We start from the raw sequence: 17,347 nt of genomic DNA, 5'->3' as shown, positions 1-17,347 counted from the left end.
TAATTATCTATTTGTTTTTCTCTTGAAATTTGTTGGTTTCAAGGTCACATAAAAGATGGAAAAATGTCAGACATGATTTATCTTGATTTCTGGCTTTACATTACTAATACCTGCAATTTCAATAAGGGTGTGTAGACTTTTTATATCCACTGTATATGTTCTCTTGGTACACACATACTGTAGATTGAAACTGAGCTTTGACTTGTGCTGTAACTGCAATATTCCTCCAATATTTGCATGTTAGATTTTCCTGAGCTGTCCACAGATAACAAAAAACATATATAAAGGCTTTCCTATACTATTAGGTATATTTATGAGAACACCCAATACAACATAAATACGCCCCCAAAAGAACAAAGAACATGACACAAAATAAATACAGTAAAGCGCTGTTTTCTACAGTGTCCGAGAAGTGGTGCACATCATCACAGACACGCCCAAGAAGTGGTGGGTGCACATCCCACCAAACACCACATCCTTGGCCATCGTAGGGAGAGAGCATCTGGGAGCTTGCTATAAGTGTTCAGGGTATTCATTTGGAAATCCTGAGCATGTTCCATTCCATAAAGTAATTCCAAGATTCGGAAGAATTAGATACATGTATAGAGCAATTAACATGGTTAATTCCTGGCAAAACACGAGTTCTGACAAACACATGCCGGGAAAGTAGATCTTTTTTTAGCTAGACCAAAGACTGCAGGTGTTGTGATGGAGTGTGAACTCCCTCATCCCATATCTGACAAGCCATATTACAAAACAAAATTAAAAGGGTCATATTTGAAAATATGAGTAATAAAATCAGGACAAAGACAGCAGAAGAACATCACGGTTTTCTCAAAGGAAAGGGGCTATAAATGCAATCTTCCTAGATTCATGTCAAAAAGATCCACTGCGGTGCAGAAAGACCTGCACACAGCATCTCCTTCACTGATTATGCTACAGCTTTTCACAAAGACATGAGAACTGTTTAAATCCTAGAAGCGGTAGACACTGACGGAAGAGATCTTTGTCTAATTAGAACTCTATACTGGAAACAACAGAGTTGGAAGAATTTCTAAAAGCAGGAAAGAAAATAAACGGTCATATGTCAGGCCTTCTCTCCTGGCTTATTTCCCCCTCTACAGTGAATTGAGTAAAATATTAATTCAATGGGCAGCACCATGGCACTACAGAGCTCTGCAGAGCTTGATCTCTGGGTTCAGTTCCTGGGGTGCTATCTGTGTGGAGGTTTTATACTGTAAAAACACAAAGTGCAGACAGTGCATCAAGACAATATACAAACAAACAGTAGACAATGTACAGGTAAACAAGTAAACCGTTTGAATGTAAACAATGCAGACATGTAAATAGTGACTGTACATGTGCAATAAATAAGAAATTACAATGAGGTAGATGGTGTAGGTGTGGTCTGAGGGACATGGCCAAATGTGTTCGCCAATTGCACTGCTTGTGGGTAGAAGCTATTGAGGAATCTAGTGGTAAGTGTCCGTATGCTCTTGTATCTCTTGCCTAAGGGCAGTGGGGTGAAGAGGCCATGCCCGGAGTGGTGACTGTCCTCTGTGATGGCCAGAATTCTACCACAGCAGCGGTCCTCATAAAGCAATAAAACAAATAAGTGAGACGGTAAGCACGTGCCAAAAGGTTTTGTGGTCAGGAAAGACCCAGTGTTAAAGACTCAATATAGTGCACCACTCAGTCAACACAATCGTTACTGTCACACAGGGTGGTGGCAGCATTAGGTGATAGTTCTGCTTCTCAGCAGGGGCTGGGAAGCTTGTCAAGAGTGATGGGAACAAGGTTTAAGAATAAGAAAGTAAACGTTCTTGAGTATCTCAAAGTGTTGACATGAATTCTATTAAGAATCTCTGGAGAGGCTTGGTCCCAATCCACTGGAGAGCCTTTGAGCAAATCTGCAAAGAAGAATTGCTTAAAACTGCATGAAGCCATTTATATACAAGTATACAGTCCATGGTGCAAATCCAGACAGGACACTGACATAGACATTGCAGACAGGATACACATAGTGCAAAGTGCAGATAGTGCACATTACTAAGGCAAATACATAATACAACATACACAAAAACACTCCAGGGATTTATACCCTTTCTGGAATTGGATATCTCCAGATACAGTGCCTTGCGAAAGTATTCGGCCCCCTTGAACTTTTCAACCTTTTGCCACATTTCAGGCTTCAAACATAAAGATATAATTTTTTTATTTTATGTGAAGAATCACCAACAAGTGGGACACAATTGTGAAGTGGAAGGAAATCTATTGGATTTTTGAAACTTTTTTAACTAATAAAAAAATGAAAAGTGGGGCGTGCAAAATTATTCGGCCCCTTTACTTTCAGTGCAGCAAACTCACTCCAGAAGTTCAGCGAGGATCTCTGAATGATCCAATGTTGTCCTAAATGACTGATGGTGATAAATAGAATCCACCTGTGTGTAATCAAGTCTCTGTATAAATGCACCTGCTCTGTGATAGTCTCAAGGTTCTGTTGAAAGCGCAGAGAGCATCATGAAGACCAAGGAACACACCAGGCAGGTCCGTAATACTGTTGTGGAGAAGTTTAAAGCCGGATTTGGATACAAAAAGATTTCCCAAGCTTCAAACATCCCAAGGAGCACTGTGCAAGCGATCATCTTGAAATGGAAGGAGTATCAGACCACTGCAAATCTACCAAGACCTGGCCGTCCCTCTAAACTTTCAGCTCAGACAAGGAGAAGACTGATCAGAGATGCAGCCAAGAGGCCCATGATCACTCTGGATGAACTGCAGAGAACTACAGCTGAGGTGGGAGAGTCTGTCCATAGGACAACAATCAGTCTTACACTGCACAAATCTGGCCTTTATGGAAGAGTGGCAAGAAGAAAGCCATTTCTCAAAGATATCCATAAAAAGTCTCGTCTAAAGTTTGCCACAAGCCACCTGGGAGACACCCCAAACATGTGGAAGAAGGTGCTCTGGTCAGATGAAACCAAAATCGAACTTTTTGGCCACAATGCAAAACGATATGTTTGGCGTAAAAGCAACACAGCTCATCACCCTCAACACACCATCCCCACTGTCAAACATGGTGGTGGCAGCATCATGGTTTGGGCCTGCTTTTCTTCAGCAGGGACAGGGAAGATGGTTAAAATTGAGGGGAAAATGGATGCAGCCAAATACAGGACCATTCTGGATGAAAACCTGTTGGAGTCTGCAAAAGACCTGAAACTGGGACGGAGATTTATCTTCCAACAAGACAATGATCCCAAACATACAGCAAAATCTACAAAGGAATGGTTCACAAATAAACGTATCCAGGTGTTTGAATGGCCAAGTCAAAGTCCAGACCTGAATCCAATCGAGAATCTGTGGAAAGAGCTGAAAACTGCTGTTCACAAACGCTCTTCATCCAACCTCACTGAGCTCGAGCTGTTTTGCAAGGAAGAATGGGCAAGAATTTCAGTCTCTCGATGTGCAAAACTGATAGAGACATACCCCAAGCGACTTGCAGCTGTAATCGCAGCAAAAGGTGGCTCTACAAAGTATTAACGCAAGGGGGCCGAATAATTTTGCACGCCCCACTTTTCATTTTTTTATTAGTTAAAAAAGTTTCAAAAATCCAATAGATTTCGTTCCACTTCACAATTGTGTCCCACTTGTTGGTGATTCTTCACATAAAATAAAAAAATTATATCTTTATGTTTGAAGCCTGAAATGTGGCAAAAGGTTGAAAAGTTCAAGGGGGCCGAATACTTTCGCAAGGCACTGTATCTCAACCTCCGAAAATCATTCTAACAGAACTGAACGGACTGTCCAAAAGATGAATCGAACGAAACTCCTAACATACTTCCAGCAACACTCTGCTCAAGCACACTACAACAGTAAGCAACATAATCATTCTCCAATTAAAACGTTATCATTATTCACCCATCCATGATCAGAACATGGCTTCTCGCTGACGTGAGTCACAGCAACCTGGAGACTCTTCTGGGCGTGCAGAGTGCAGGAAGGGACCACACACCCTAGAAGGGACACCACTACAGGGGCCACACACACAAGGGGGCCTTTTCAAGCCCCCTGTTCATGGAGACAGCATGCCGTCGCAGGAAACTGGCTTGCGACGTTATCGCTAGCAAAACACGCGAACATGGGGAAACGGGCTACTTCCACATAGAAGGCACCCCCAGTCAGGAATCAAAAGCAGAGCCCGGGAGCTGTGAGGCAGCAGCACAGCCTCGGAAAGTGTCACCTGGAGAAGGCCCAGGTCAGGGTACGACGACTGGATCATTTGTTCATTGGCACATAGAGGAGTTAAAAAACAAGTAATACTGTAGGATGATACATTTAGAACCTCTGCTGTCTAGTAATAATGCCTGATGCTGAATATGAATTACCTGATGCTCATAGTAGCTAAGGACTGATGCTGTTGATGATGATAAAAACAATAACAATAACAATAATTCCTTACACTTATATACTGTAGCGCTTTTCTGGACACTCCACTTAAAGCGCTTTACAGGTAATGGGGACTCCCGTCCACTACCACTAGTGTGCAGCCCCACCTGGATGATGCGACGCCACATGGAGGAGGAGAGGAGATTCATAGCAAAACACAGCCATAAAAAAGCAAGCGAGTGAATGAGGCTCAGCGGGAAAAATTGGGACCTGTGCCTTGTGCGTGTAACCACTTCAAGAAGTGCAAGCAACTAAACTCTGTAAGTGCACAGCTCATGTGCTGCTACACTCAAGTGCTCAGGTGCACCTGTTCTGTAGTTCTGGGCCAACACTTCCCATCAGGGATGTTTCACTTCTGGAAGGAAAAGGGTAGAAGCTCATCCCAAATTCTCATGGGATTTCAGCATTTCCAAATGTCACCACGGCCCAGCACGACGTTCACCTGTCAATGCAGGGTATGAACTGCTCTGGAGAAACATTCTTCTGACTCATGGGACCAATTAACAAGACACTGACAGCCACCAGAAACCAGCAGAGATTTGACAGTCTTGCCGTCATGTCCTGTCGATGAGATCGGGTGATCTTGGACTGCTGGAGTTCCACATATTGGAGCATTTGTGACTGTGAGGTGATGAAACTGATGAGATTCACTTAGAGTGAGAATTGAATTATTTAGCTCTGTACATTTATAACAAGAACAGTGATTGGGGAAAATTCAGAAAGCATGTTGTTTCTCTACTGTGGCGTTGAACTTAACATTTGAATTTCCACTGCCTGTTCTGAACATTGAGTATTTAAGTGAAAAGATGACGAGGTACCTAATTACTTAATGGCTATTTTACAAGAATGGTGCTTGTAATAATACCTGGGGGTGGTTATTTTGAATCGATTCTAAAATCAAATAACACTGTGTTTAATAAGAATTTTATAGAATTATTTAGAATATGTATCTATTAATTCATTCAGCATTCAAATACTTTATTCAGAATATTATGGTATTGTCTTACATTTTTATGTTTAAGTCGCCTAGGGCATGATAAATACATACTGTATACAGCACCGCCCTGCCATTGGGGTTACAGGACTGAGATGAGTAGACGTAGCACAACAAAATGATTTAGTAAAGCCAAGAATAAAACCGAATCGAACATCAAGAGCTTCAGTGAAGATGCTTAAAAATGTCGACAGGAGTAGAGTCTCTCATGGGCTTGGGCAGTGAGGCCCACACAGGAGAAGGCCCTGTTGCCCGTTGTGTGGAGCAGAGGAAGAGTTAGCGAGAGGTGGGAATACCGAGCGACGGATCAAGGGCAATATCCGAGAGCCATCAGCCTCCTCCATATCTAAGGAGATTTTAGATGAGAAACAATGAAAAACGCGCAAGAATGCTTTATGTAAAATACATGTTTCTGCTGTCAGTAGCCGTCTGTGGGATAGTTCTAAAGAGATAAGTAGTTATACAGGCTGAATGGCCTCCTCTTCTTTGTAACTTTTCTTAAAAAGTACTCCTTGAGACAGTACCATCCTCTGAATCTCCTAAAAGAAATTCTTAGAAAGAAAAGGTTACAATAGTAATTACAATGACTTCACAGCCCAAACGTTGTGTTTTTCTTTTCTTTACCTTTCAGCATTACAACTATCTCAACAAAACATACTAAATGTATAGATTTGGTGTATACCTAAAGAAGGCTCCACACCCGAAATGTTCAGCGTGGAACAAACCTATAACTGACGCAGACGCAGCCGCCCACCTGAACTGCTCAATGTATAGATGTCGCGTTTCTGTTAAACGCCATTTTTGCTCCAATTCTGTGGCAACCAGCTCTGTCTGGCCTCCTCCCTGCATGTGATCAGAGGTGTCTGGAATGACGCTCGAGTCTGGTACAGTATTATTGCTGGAGCTCCTACAGTATATACCACCTCGCAGGAACTCCCGTTTTAGCTGTAGTTATGTCGCCCTCTGGTGGACATAAAGCAACGCTCACGACTCCGTTAAAACCGGATTGAATGTGGATTTGTTCTTTTATTTTAAAATAAGATTGAATAAGTTAAAAATAACTGCTATATCCCCCCAAACAAAGCATTAATACTTAAGTGTGCATGCCTTTGCTTATCTATCACACTTTATTTAATAATAAAAAAGATCTTAGTTACTTTCAAATTTAGGACTGATTGAAAACGTTTTCAATCCTTAAGGGATGTTATGAAAATGCATTTGGGTCAGACAGCAATATTCTAGGGAGTCGGGAATGAAAAATGCATTAAAGGGTTAGCATTTTCTGAATGTGTGAGATAGGAATAATTTCAAACCGCTTTGTGAATTTCAAACCCAAGAACCGGTACAGGTTGCGTGTTTGTGTTAGAGGTTGAAGCCTGCAGGGTTTGTAATCTCTGGTTGTCAAACGAGTTCATTTTGAAATGGAATTAATTTTGATTTAATCTGGACCCAACTGGTGGAAAGATCACACACACAAACACACAAGATTTCTACCACCATAATCGCGAAATGTCCCATTTATTTCTAGGAGACAAGTGATAGCGTATGTCATTTATCATGAAGTCTACCAAGTGCAGCAGATCAGGAGAGAACATTTTTCTTCATGAAGTCACTGCCACTTGTTTTTATTAAAAGTTGACTCCAAACGCTTTGAGTAACTGGTCTTGACTCCATTGTAACCTTTCTGGTGACTCCAGAAAGACCTGTATACCAGCATGCTCTGCAGATCATTTTTTACGCCTCCCCAAACACATACATCACGCAAATGAGCGTCAGATCTGTACAGCAAGACGTGATTGGCTTTAATGCGACTGATTTCTAAAGATCTGTTAGTAAAACAGGAAATTTCAGGAGAATATTTTTTAAAAAAACTAGGGATTATATGGCAATCTCAGCACATTTATAATTTAGACTTTTTTTCTTCTATGTTCTGATTGGGGGAAAGCTGTGTCTTATCTTGATAAAAAAAAACTGCAGGGGTAAGAGAAATAGGGTCCTTTTCCTCCCCAAGTAAAGTAAATTAAATTAGACAACTGATTCTGTTGCATTACCAGCAAATACACAGGAGGAAACGGGATTCGATTCAGGAGGTGTTTTATTGATGAGAGAGATTGCATCTGAGCCCCTCTTACTCATACACAGTATATGTGACGACAAATATTAGTGTCGCTTGAACAACAGGGCAAATCCAAATGGTCTTTTTCCCCTGGACATGGTTGCATTACACCAGACACTAACTGGCAACGACCAGCTAGTGTTGTAGCAGAACTATTTTTGCAAGCGTCCAGATACACAGAATACACAGAAGCCACAATAAGAGACATGAGGATACATATCAAAGACTAGTATTCAAAATATGTTTTCCACAAATGCAGTGTTAGCGTTATGTGTCTAAAGGAACTTAACAGTCATGTAAACTTGGCCAAAGAGTGAGAAATAAATATCAAGTGAGATGCTGGTGAAAACGTGACAATATGCTTTAGTTAGGCCACATTCAGAAAACCCTGCATAATACTTTTCCTACAACATAAAAAAGATTAAGCTTTGCATTGAGCTTACAGCTGTGATCAAGGGTGATTGTACCTAAAGCCAATAGTTTGTAGCACAGAAGACAAAGCTAAGATGGATGCTAGCATTCAAGTATGGTCCTGGTAGTATTTTCACTCATTTAGTACACTTTTAGACTGCAATTCAGGTTTCAGGGAGCACTTAAGCTATGGGTAGAGTTATGGTTAGAGTTAGTGTAGGATTAGAGTTATTTAGACTTAAACTGGCTTTAGGGTTATACTGGTTTGTTAATGCAGTTCAAGTGTCAGATTAGGCACAGCTTTAAAGTTTGGTGCGAGTTTGGTATGAGGCATAGTTGTGAGGTCAGTGACTGGCATTAGAATTTCTTTCAAGGTGATAAACCAAAGGTTCTGACGCAAAGTAATATAAAAAACCTACAATCAACATGCTAATTTTTCCCTTTTATTTCTTGCTGACAATAACTGTGATTCATCCGACAATTAGAAGTCTTCTGGGCAACAGCAAAATGAGTTTGAATAAATCTGGAGACATCATTTTCTAATTACACCACAGGACAATACTCTTGTACAGAATGTGTACAACTGGATAGGGGTTACGTTTACATACTGAAATAAACTGGGATTAAGTTGGGCTTTTTATTTTCAACGTTATTTTTTTTAATTGTAATAACTATTTTTGCATAAAAATTCAAAGATTTTATTTTTATTATAAACTCTTATACTTTTTTAAAACATTATTTAAGACCTATTTTGTGGCTTACTGTCATGGGTTTTATTTGCTATTTTCCAAATTTAAATACCTTAACAATAACATGACCAAGCGCCTTCTGTCACGGTAATTATCTCTAGAATATTCCCAAAATTAATTTTGTGGTTGTGTCGCCAGGTTGTCTGATACTGTATTTGTAACAAAACGGTTGACTAAACAAAACTGCCGATTGAAATGATGCTTAACACTCGAATTTAATAAGGTTACAGTTTAAATACAGTATCCTAATATTGAATACTGGGGAATTTGTTTTGGGTAGTTTGAGCTAGCTAAATTTACGTGCAGAAATGCGTCATTTCGTCTGACAGTAACATAACAATTGTATTGGTAAAAACAAATCAACCTTATTGGCTTTATTCAAAACCTTCTATCCACTCAAACTTACCAATGAGGGCATTTAAATTGGATCCCGGAAAAGCATTGTTCCATGGTGTCATGGGAGATGTAGTCCACGGCCGTCATCCATCCCGCTCAATTAGAGCAACAAAAAACTACAAACCCCACGGTTTCCAGCGGCTCACACGCATGCGCGTGGAGGCATTGTTGAAGTCTGACGTTGTCGGCGACGCCATGTTGCTTGTTTGAAAGGAAATAGGGAGTGCTGCTGCGGGTGATTTGCAGTTCAGACTGGAATCCGTCTTCATCTGGGTTTTTGTTGCGTTTTAAACTGGGAGGAGAAACGCGGAAAAGCCTCGCAGCAGCTCCGCGAACGACAGGAGCTGGGTAGTGGAGACGGGGGACCACCGAGAAGGCAAAAAATACGAGGCTGTCTCCGCAGGACTCGTCTCCCCTGAGAGAAGTTAGAAGAGTCACCGGAGGGGTTGGCACTTTTTTTTTAGCCCTGTTTATTTCCAGCTACGAGACGGGACTTCGCCCGCGTCTCGTTTTTTTTATTTCCTTTGAATTATTTCAGTCCTAGCGGCGTTCTTCTTGTTGGTGCTGGTGGTGGTGGCAGCAGCCGGATCGCAGTCATGGCTTGTGGGGCGACTTTGAAAAGGACTATGGATTTCGACCCCCTGATGAGCCAGGCGTCCCCCAAGAGGAGGAGATGCGCCCCCATGTCGCCGTCGGCGTCCGCCGCGTCCCCCCAGAAGTACCTGCGCCTGGAGCCGTCGCCCTTCGGCGAGGTGTCCTCGCGGCTGACGACGGGTACGTGCGCCCTTGTCCCCAGCGCGCGAGCGGCAGGGGCCCCTCGCGGCCGCTTCCTGCCGCCGCTCGAGCGGCGCGGCCCCCCGGAGCCGCTGCTCCGCCAGGCCGGGGCACAGGTGGGGGTGGGTGTCGGTGTCGGTGTCGGGGGCCTGTGCCTTGATGACTTTCTGGAAAAAAATAAGCGTGAATTCAGCCGGGCTGGACTCCGCAGGTCCAGCTTTTGTTGTTTTTTTTTTGTACTCGTGTGAAACTCGGGCGGTTGAAGGGGACGTCTCTCTCTCTCTCTCTCTTTTTTTGGTTTGTTCGTTTCTCTCTCGTGTCCCTGCTCTGCCGTTCGACTTTCTTTTTTTTTGAGATGTGAACCGTTATGTCCGGGGTTCACTCGAAACGCGTCGCTCGTTGTGTTCAAACGCCAGTGTTTGTAGGAGGCACAAACATGGCCTCGGCCACACACGGGTACTCGTGAAACATGGCTGCACTAGGGCTTGCGGATAAGGAGATGGGGGTTGGGGGGAAGAGACCGATCAGCTCTGTTAGAGAAGTACGCTTATTTTTCGGTCCGCTCCACGCAGGGCGAGCTAAACCTTCCTCCTTCTTCACGTTTGTGTTTCCAGCACAATTGCTGATCCGCCGCTGGATGTGAAACTTCCCCCTTCTCTCGCCCGACAGTGCTCGGGGGGATTGGAAACCCGGGTTCTTCAAAGCCAGATCGATTTTCCCCGTTCTTGGCAACGTTATATGTGAGGATCGGCGGCGCCTAATGAGGTGTAATTACAGCCATTTGTTTGGCAAATGCCTCGGCTATTCGCCTGCTATTCGCCTGCGTTAAAATGGTGCTCATTGGCGTTTTAGCTCAAGATGGAGGCTTTGATTATTTTTTTTGTTTATTGGGGTGGGGTTTTAAGAAGCCGAATTGGATGTTGGGTGAAAAAAAAAAACACCTTGAAGTTTGTTTGAAACAAGTATCCCGGGGGTTGCGCCTCGTTGCAGTGACTGGGTTCGGTATTTCAGAAGGCCTGGGAATAGATAGGTGCCCGATCATTTTCCAAATTGGCCTCTCTCAGGTCATTGTGCGGTTTGATAGTGGGAGAAGTATTTCAGGTGTTATTACTGGTTGACTGGTCGTTTTGCACCAATGTCACATGGTGGACTCCTCTAGACTCGCTTGGGTTTGTGACGTGACGAAATGTGCGCAGCCCCACTTTTCTCGTGATAAAGACTTTTCTTTTTTTGTGATACAAGGTGTTGCAGAGTTTTTCGTGATGTCGCTGTGAGCTCACGATTCCTTTTACAGCTGAAAACTGCTGTTGGTTTCTTGGTGGTGTTGCATATGTGTCAGGTCTGCATTCAGCTCCGATCTTTTCAGACTTCCAAATTTGAAAATCTCTGTGTGTTGGTGTAGTAAAGTACAAAGTGTGCCCAGTAAGATTGGAATAGTTTGGGTAGTATGTTCAGTGAAGTTTCATTTTTTAATGTTTATGGTTTCGAGTATGGCTTAAAAACTCTGTTGAGGGGAGTCTTCTAGCTAGGTGTCACAGATTGAATGCAAACCCAGTTTCCCACATGTAAGGCTCCTGAATGGCTCGGCAGTGGCTTGGTGCAGAAGACCATATTGCGTACAAACTAGAGGCCATTCTGCCCATTTAACCGGTTTGGTAGTTAGCAGTCAATTGATCCAAGGGTCTCATCCAGCTGTTCCTTGACAGAAGCTGAAGTGGCAGCTTCAGCCACAAGGCTGGGTGGTTTGTTTCACGCTCCTTCAGTCCTGAACCTACAGCCCCTGGTAAGTGACCCTGAGGGTCCTAGCAGAGCTTCAGATGTCTACTTAGCTGAAGTCTTTAAATCCCATGCACTGTTTAAGGAGAGGAAGCAGAGGGGGTGCTAATGTACCCTGGCTGCCATCGAGCAGGGCCATTTACCACAAGCGGTTGAAGTTAGTGGTTTTTGTGCTTTTATATACGCTTCCTGGGACGAGGGTGTGTGGGGAGGGCTTGAGCATGAGAGATGTGCTACTTTCTCTTGTTCAGTGGAGGCTGTGAGTGAGCTGTTACAGCTTATCCAAAGACAGACCTGACAGTTCTGCTTGCACACTAACCAGAAAAACATTCTCAGAGATGTTACCTGACATCCCTGTGTTTTGATCATTACAGCTTCAGATTCGTGTTCATCTCTGAAAGATTCACTGTTATCCTGTGTGGCAGAAGCCCCTGGGTTGTGATGCTCCCTTAGATCTTCAAAGAATTTCTGTACTGAGGGAAATGCTTCAGTAAAAGGCTATTTTGTAGATGTTTATTTCAGAAAGAACTTGAACCTGAATGTGTTGGCTAAACATCCAGCAGCTATATCCCCCTGCAGCTCACCACTGTCAGCCCAGGGAAGCTCAGCAGGTGTGAGCCTGGTCAGTACCTGGATGGGAGACCTCCAGGGAAGAGAGCTAAGGTTGCTGCTGGAAGTGATGTGAGTGGGGCCACTAGGGGGCGCTCACCCAGCAGTCTGTGTGCGTCCTAATACCCCAGTATAGTGATGGGGACATTATACTGTAAAAAGGTGCCGTCCTTCGGATGAGATGTAAAACTGAGGTCTTGACTCTCTGTGGTCATTAAAATCCCAGGGCATTTCTCAAAGAGAGTAATAATAATAATTGCTTATACTTATATAGCACTTTTCTGGACACACCACTCAAAGTGCTTTACAGGTAATGGAGACTCTCCTCCACCACCACCAGTGTGCAGCCCCACCTGGATGATGCGACGGCAGCCATAGTGCACCAGTACACTCACCACACATCAGCTATCAGTGGGGAGGAGAGCAGAATAATGAAGCCAATTCATAGATAGGGATTATTTGGAGGCCATGATTGAGCCATGAACAAGATGAATCATGGCTTCCTAATAATCCCCGCCTATGAATTGGCTTCATCATCAGAATTGTTCCATTCCGTGGTTTTTTGGGGGATATTGTCCATTGGGAGGCTGATTTATAGGAAACCTGGTCTTCTCTTTCAGAACAAATCCTGTACAACATAAAGCAGGAGTACAAGCGCATGCAGAAGAGGAGACACCTAGAGAGTAGTTTTCAGCAGACAGACGCTTGCTGTCCGCCCGACACACAGCCCCATGCAGCCATTCTCAGTGGACCCACTTTGCCAGGTACGTGTGAAGTTGCCCACTTATTAATTTATTTTTAACACAGATGTTCAGTTCAAAATTCAGACTGAGCAAGTTGATTTTTAAAAATCACAAGTTATAGTAAAGAGCTTTGTGGTCCTTAGAGATGAAAAGTGCCTTATAAAATGAACAAGTAATAGGTTTATTCCATGCCGAAAAGAGAAGAAAGAAAACGTTTTGGCTGTGGAGCCTTCTTCGGGTGTGCCTTATAAATGCCAAGACTTTTTGTAGTTTCATGGCTTATCTTGTCTTCCCATTTCAAAGTCTTGGTTGTTTCCCAGAGCACAGCTAATGAGATAGATGGACCACGGTGTTAAAACCTGCATCTACTGGCTTATGCTTTATGGTGCTGTCTTTTTCAAACTGTGTGGCTCGTAAGGATGGTTGCATCGTTTTCTTACTGCTTGGTGCTGTCATTGGGTAAAACCAAGTTTAGTTCTGCCACCTTCCATTTCTGTTTCAGAAGTTTTGGTGGTGCATCCTGTAATACTAGAATTTACTAAGTCAGACCGGTCCAAGTACAGATTATGTCTTAATGGAATTGGTAGACCTCATATTTCTAAGCTCCCTGTCCTCTACACCCTTTTAGAGGGTGAGGTCGGTCTTAACCTTCCTGGGGTTTAATAATGTGATTTTGAACCTGTGGGAGTACCAGTTACAATATAATTTAAAATGGGCTTTTTGAGGCATAGATTATTCTCCCTTCATCATTATTTCAAAAGAAAGATGTTGAGACAAAAAACTATTTTTGCAAGCAGCTGCTTTCACTAGGTCATTTGTCTTTCAGTGAGGCGATGAAACAATTACCTGAATCCTGACCCGTGACAGGTTTCGCTTATAATTGCTGAGACAGGAACATGCTTTCAGTTTTCATGCAGAGCTACTGCTCTGTGTAAAATCGCAGTATTGTCCTGTATATTGAGAGTCAAGTGTGTACCATATGCTGTCACAGTATATAGTTCAGTGGTGTGATTTGATGTCAGTGTGTGTATTTTCAATTTGTCTTAAACTGTGATAGTCACATCAGTAAAGCCATAGATTAAAATGCTGCATAGCTTTGTAACTCCTGTTTTTAATCATTATCTGTGGTCTTGAATGTTTCATGGACATAACAGGTGTCTAGTAATGTGTTTAAGGTAATTTATTAGGGTTCAATGATGTTAGTTCTGAAGAGATGACTAAATCAGTTCAGATCATTTCAGTGTTCAGTCATGCATAATGCGACTGTGACAACCTTGTGCAAATTCTCTTGATGTGTAATGAAGAGTAATGCTTTAATTCTCCAGTTAATTTACTAGTATTATAAGATGACTCGCTGCTTTTAATAACTTCATTCTGATTTTGTATTTCAATGTAAAAATACATCCATCCAACCAAGATGGGTAGAGGGATTCATCCCAGGGGAGTCTAAGCAGGTTTGTGTTTTTAAAGGTACGTCCTCTGGAGCCTCTTCTCCATCAAGAAAAGAACAGCCTTTATTTACCTTAAGACAAGTTGGAATGATCTGTGAACGTCTATTAAAAGAACGTGAAGATAAAATTCGAGAAGAATATGAGGAAATATTAACTTCAAAACTTGCAGGTATGTGGTCTTTTTGACTTTGTAAGTCTTGTCCTGGCTGAAGTATGGAGTCAAGACCAATTCTATTCGAATTTTGTGCTGTTTAGTTTAATATTGGCGTTTTGTCCCAAGATTAATTTTACATGCATTGTTGTCCGCAGAACAATATGACGCTTTTGTGAAGTTCACACATGACCAGTTAATGCGACGATTTGGAGAGCAACCTGCTAGTTGTAAGTATTTTGTGTCCACCATTAAAACTATAAAGAGGAAACATCCGAAGAACACATCCTTTACTTACAATTCAATTATTGTTGAGTAAATACACAGGATGTACAGAGATTTGGATATTTAACAACTGAAAATGATTATCAAGAATAAGTTAATATTTTTAAAATGAATAATTTTCAGTGGAATGTAGTGCTTTAAGGATCATGTTCATAGCTCATTATATTAGAAGTTCGTAACTTTTAAGTAATTAAGATTATGGCTAAGATATGTGAAAAACTAATAAGGTAGTTTTTCCTCTTCTCTGCAACTCGTGTGTTTTTATTGTGCACCAGAAAACCCTTACATGACGGAAAACATGATAGTTTAGTGGGTAAAGATGGAGGAGTCCAGATGACACTCCTGAAACTGTAGGTAATGATTTTTAGAATAGCCCTGTTAAGGGAAGTGGTGATTTATATGAATCAATTTTTCATGTTGCAAAAGTTAGATTATTCTGATAGTATGTAATGATTGGAATTTAAAATGAAGTTACACTATGTACAGTCAAATATCAGTTTTTTTAAATGGCACTGAAGGGTTAAAGATTAACTATGAAATAAGATTTCTACCTCATTTCAGAGATTAACATGTTGAACCTTGATGACTTGTGGTTTAAGCTAAACGTTCCTATATTTATAGATTTTGATTTTTAAAGTGTATGGTCAGTGGCATCTCACTTCATTCCTCTTTTTCTTTGCCTTGCAGATGTTTCCTGAATAACTGCTTATACTGGACTGCCAGTTCCCTTTCAATTGCTGCGGGCTGGGTATTTTTAGTGAAGACTTGTAGCAGTGCCATATTTCCCCTGTGGGCACAGGCTGTTTCAAGCTTTTGTCAGTGGTAACCACTTCTTCAGCAACCGGTATTTGGAGTGCTCCCTGATGTTAATGTGTATATGGACCTCTGCTACCTACTACTCTTACCAGTGGCCTCCTTATGTTTCATTTGCTGTATTAATATTGATTAGGCTTTTTTTCTGATTCCTTTTATAAACATATCTGGCATTCCAGAATCTGCCCTTCATTGATTTTTTTTGGGTGTGTGTATCATAAAGCAATGTAGTATGCCATGTAAGTTTAGCAGATATTTAGGCTGGGAAGGGGTGGGATGGTCAGAAGCCTGATGTTCGCATGTTTGCAGATGCCCTGGTTGTTGTTCCCCTCTTTCTGGATTCCAGGAGCCAAGGGTGGGCATTACTGCATGCTGGGGGACATTAATTGGGTTCACCGTTGGTTCAGTGATTTATATATTTTCCTTCTTAAGATACGTTTTTTATTTATTTTAGTAAATGTTTTTTCTGCATTTTTCATTGTATCATTGTTTTACTGCCCATGTAGCATAATGGACTTAAGTTGGATAAAAATAAAATGTTTACATTTGATTGTGTTCTAAATATACAGCCTTCTTTCCTGTCAATTCCAAAAGCATGTTTCTAAGACCTGATATGACTTAACTGATTTTCTTCTCCTGAGGGTTACAGGAGTGACCAGTGCAAAGACTAAAGTGGATTTTGCTTTTGCTTAGGAATCGGCAGCAGCACAGTCATTTTCAAGCTTAAGCACACAGCCAGTGCTAAGTGTGCTTTTATGCTGCTTATGTTAATGTAATTTGTGCTCTTGAGCACTTCATAATTCCAAACTTCTAGGGGGAGTCAGAATAAAAAGTACTCTTACAGTAACGGCATGTAACCTATGTTGGGTATATAGGTGACAATTACCAATTTGCCCAAAGTGGTGGCCTTTAACCCAGCACAGCTGTGTCGTATGGATTTCATAGACCTGCATGGTAGAACAATTGTGTATCTGACGCAGGCTCTGAGATAGAGTCCTCCAACAGAACTGCAACTCTGGACTTTAAGCCCTGTCACATTCACAACCTTGAAATGTGGTCTCCTTGTTCACCACACAGAAATCCAGCCGATGGATCTGTTACGTGTTTCATGTTCTATGTTCTGTGACCTTTGCCTGGATAAGTGTAGTGAAAATTGATTTTTTTTTTAAAATCCAGATGTTCATTTCAAATTTAAATAAATTAGAACTAATTATGCCCTCTGCTCGCTATCACTTTCACCGGTGACATGAGGAGCACAGTTAGGGGGAACTTGACCCTCCTACTCGTGTCTCACTCTGCTATCATGAAAAGGGAACTGAATAGCCATTGCAAAAAAAAAAATTGCAAGACTGTTTTATGTTAGTGTTGGGGTTTTAAATGTTTGCCATTTTTAAATTTACAATCTTGTTTTTTCACTACACAGAAATGTTAGGATTTAAATGTCAGTCCATGAATGTAAATGAGTTGGAACCTTCTCTAAATACACTTCTCACCTGCTGCCACTAACATCCATAGTGTCCGCCTGTCCATCTTCTGATTTATCCAATATGGGGTTGGGGGGGCAGAGTCTATCCTGGTCAGCTCACCCCTTTGCCCCAGGGATGGAGTTTATTCAAGCAGATGTGAATAAAAT

General features: G+C 41.8%; 1 protein-coding gene and 1 long non-coding RNA gene across 2 annotated transcripts in view; one reads left to right on the top strand and one right to left on the bottom strand.

The window, feature by feature from the left end:
- Positions 1–9,243, bottom strand: part of LOC148675416 (uncharacterized) — a 35,295-nt gene extending 26,052 nt beyond the window's left edge. The window contains exon 1 of the long non-coding RNA XR_015935523.1: positions 9,123–9,243. This is a non-coding gene — a long non-coding RNA (uncharacterized LOC148675416). The remainder of the gene's footprint in view (positions 1–9,122) is intronic.
- A 75-nt stretch (positions 9,244–9,318) lies between these two features.
- akirin2 (akirin 2) lies at positions 9,319–16,264 on the top strand. Its single transcript, XM_088626744.1, has 5 exons — positions 9,319–9,886; positions 12,892–13,035; positions 14,485–14,634; positions 14,775–14,846; positions 15,589–16,264. The coding sequence occupies exons 1-5, from the start codon at positions 9,709–9,711 to the stop codon at positions 15,597–15,599; spliced, it is 555 nt and encodes a 184-aa protein (XP_088482870.1). The 5' UTR covers positions 9,319–9,708; the 3' UTR covers positions 15,600–16,264.
- The last annotated feature ends 1,083 nt before the right edge of the window (positions 16,265–17,347 follow it).

This window comes from Lepisosteus platostomus, chromosome 3 (assembly GCF_059453375.1).
Source record: "Lepisosteus platostomus isolate fLepPlt1 chromosome 3, fLepPlt1.hap1, whole genome shotgun sequence".
Lineage (NCBI taxonomy): Eukaryota > Metazoa > Chordata > Actinopteri > Semionotiformes > Lepisosteidae > Lepisosteus > Lepisosteus platostomus.
Note: the sequence above shows the minus strand (reverse complement) of the source record. Positions and strands in the feature narration are given on the sequence as shown.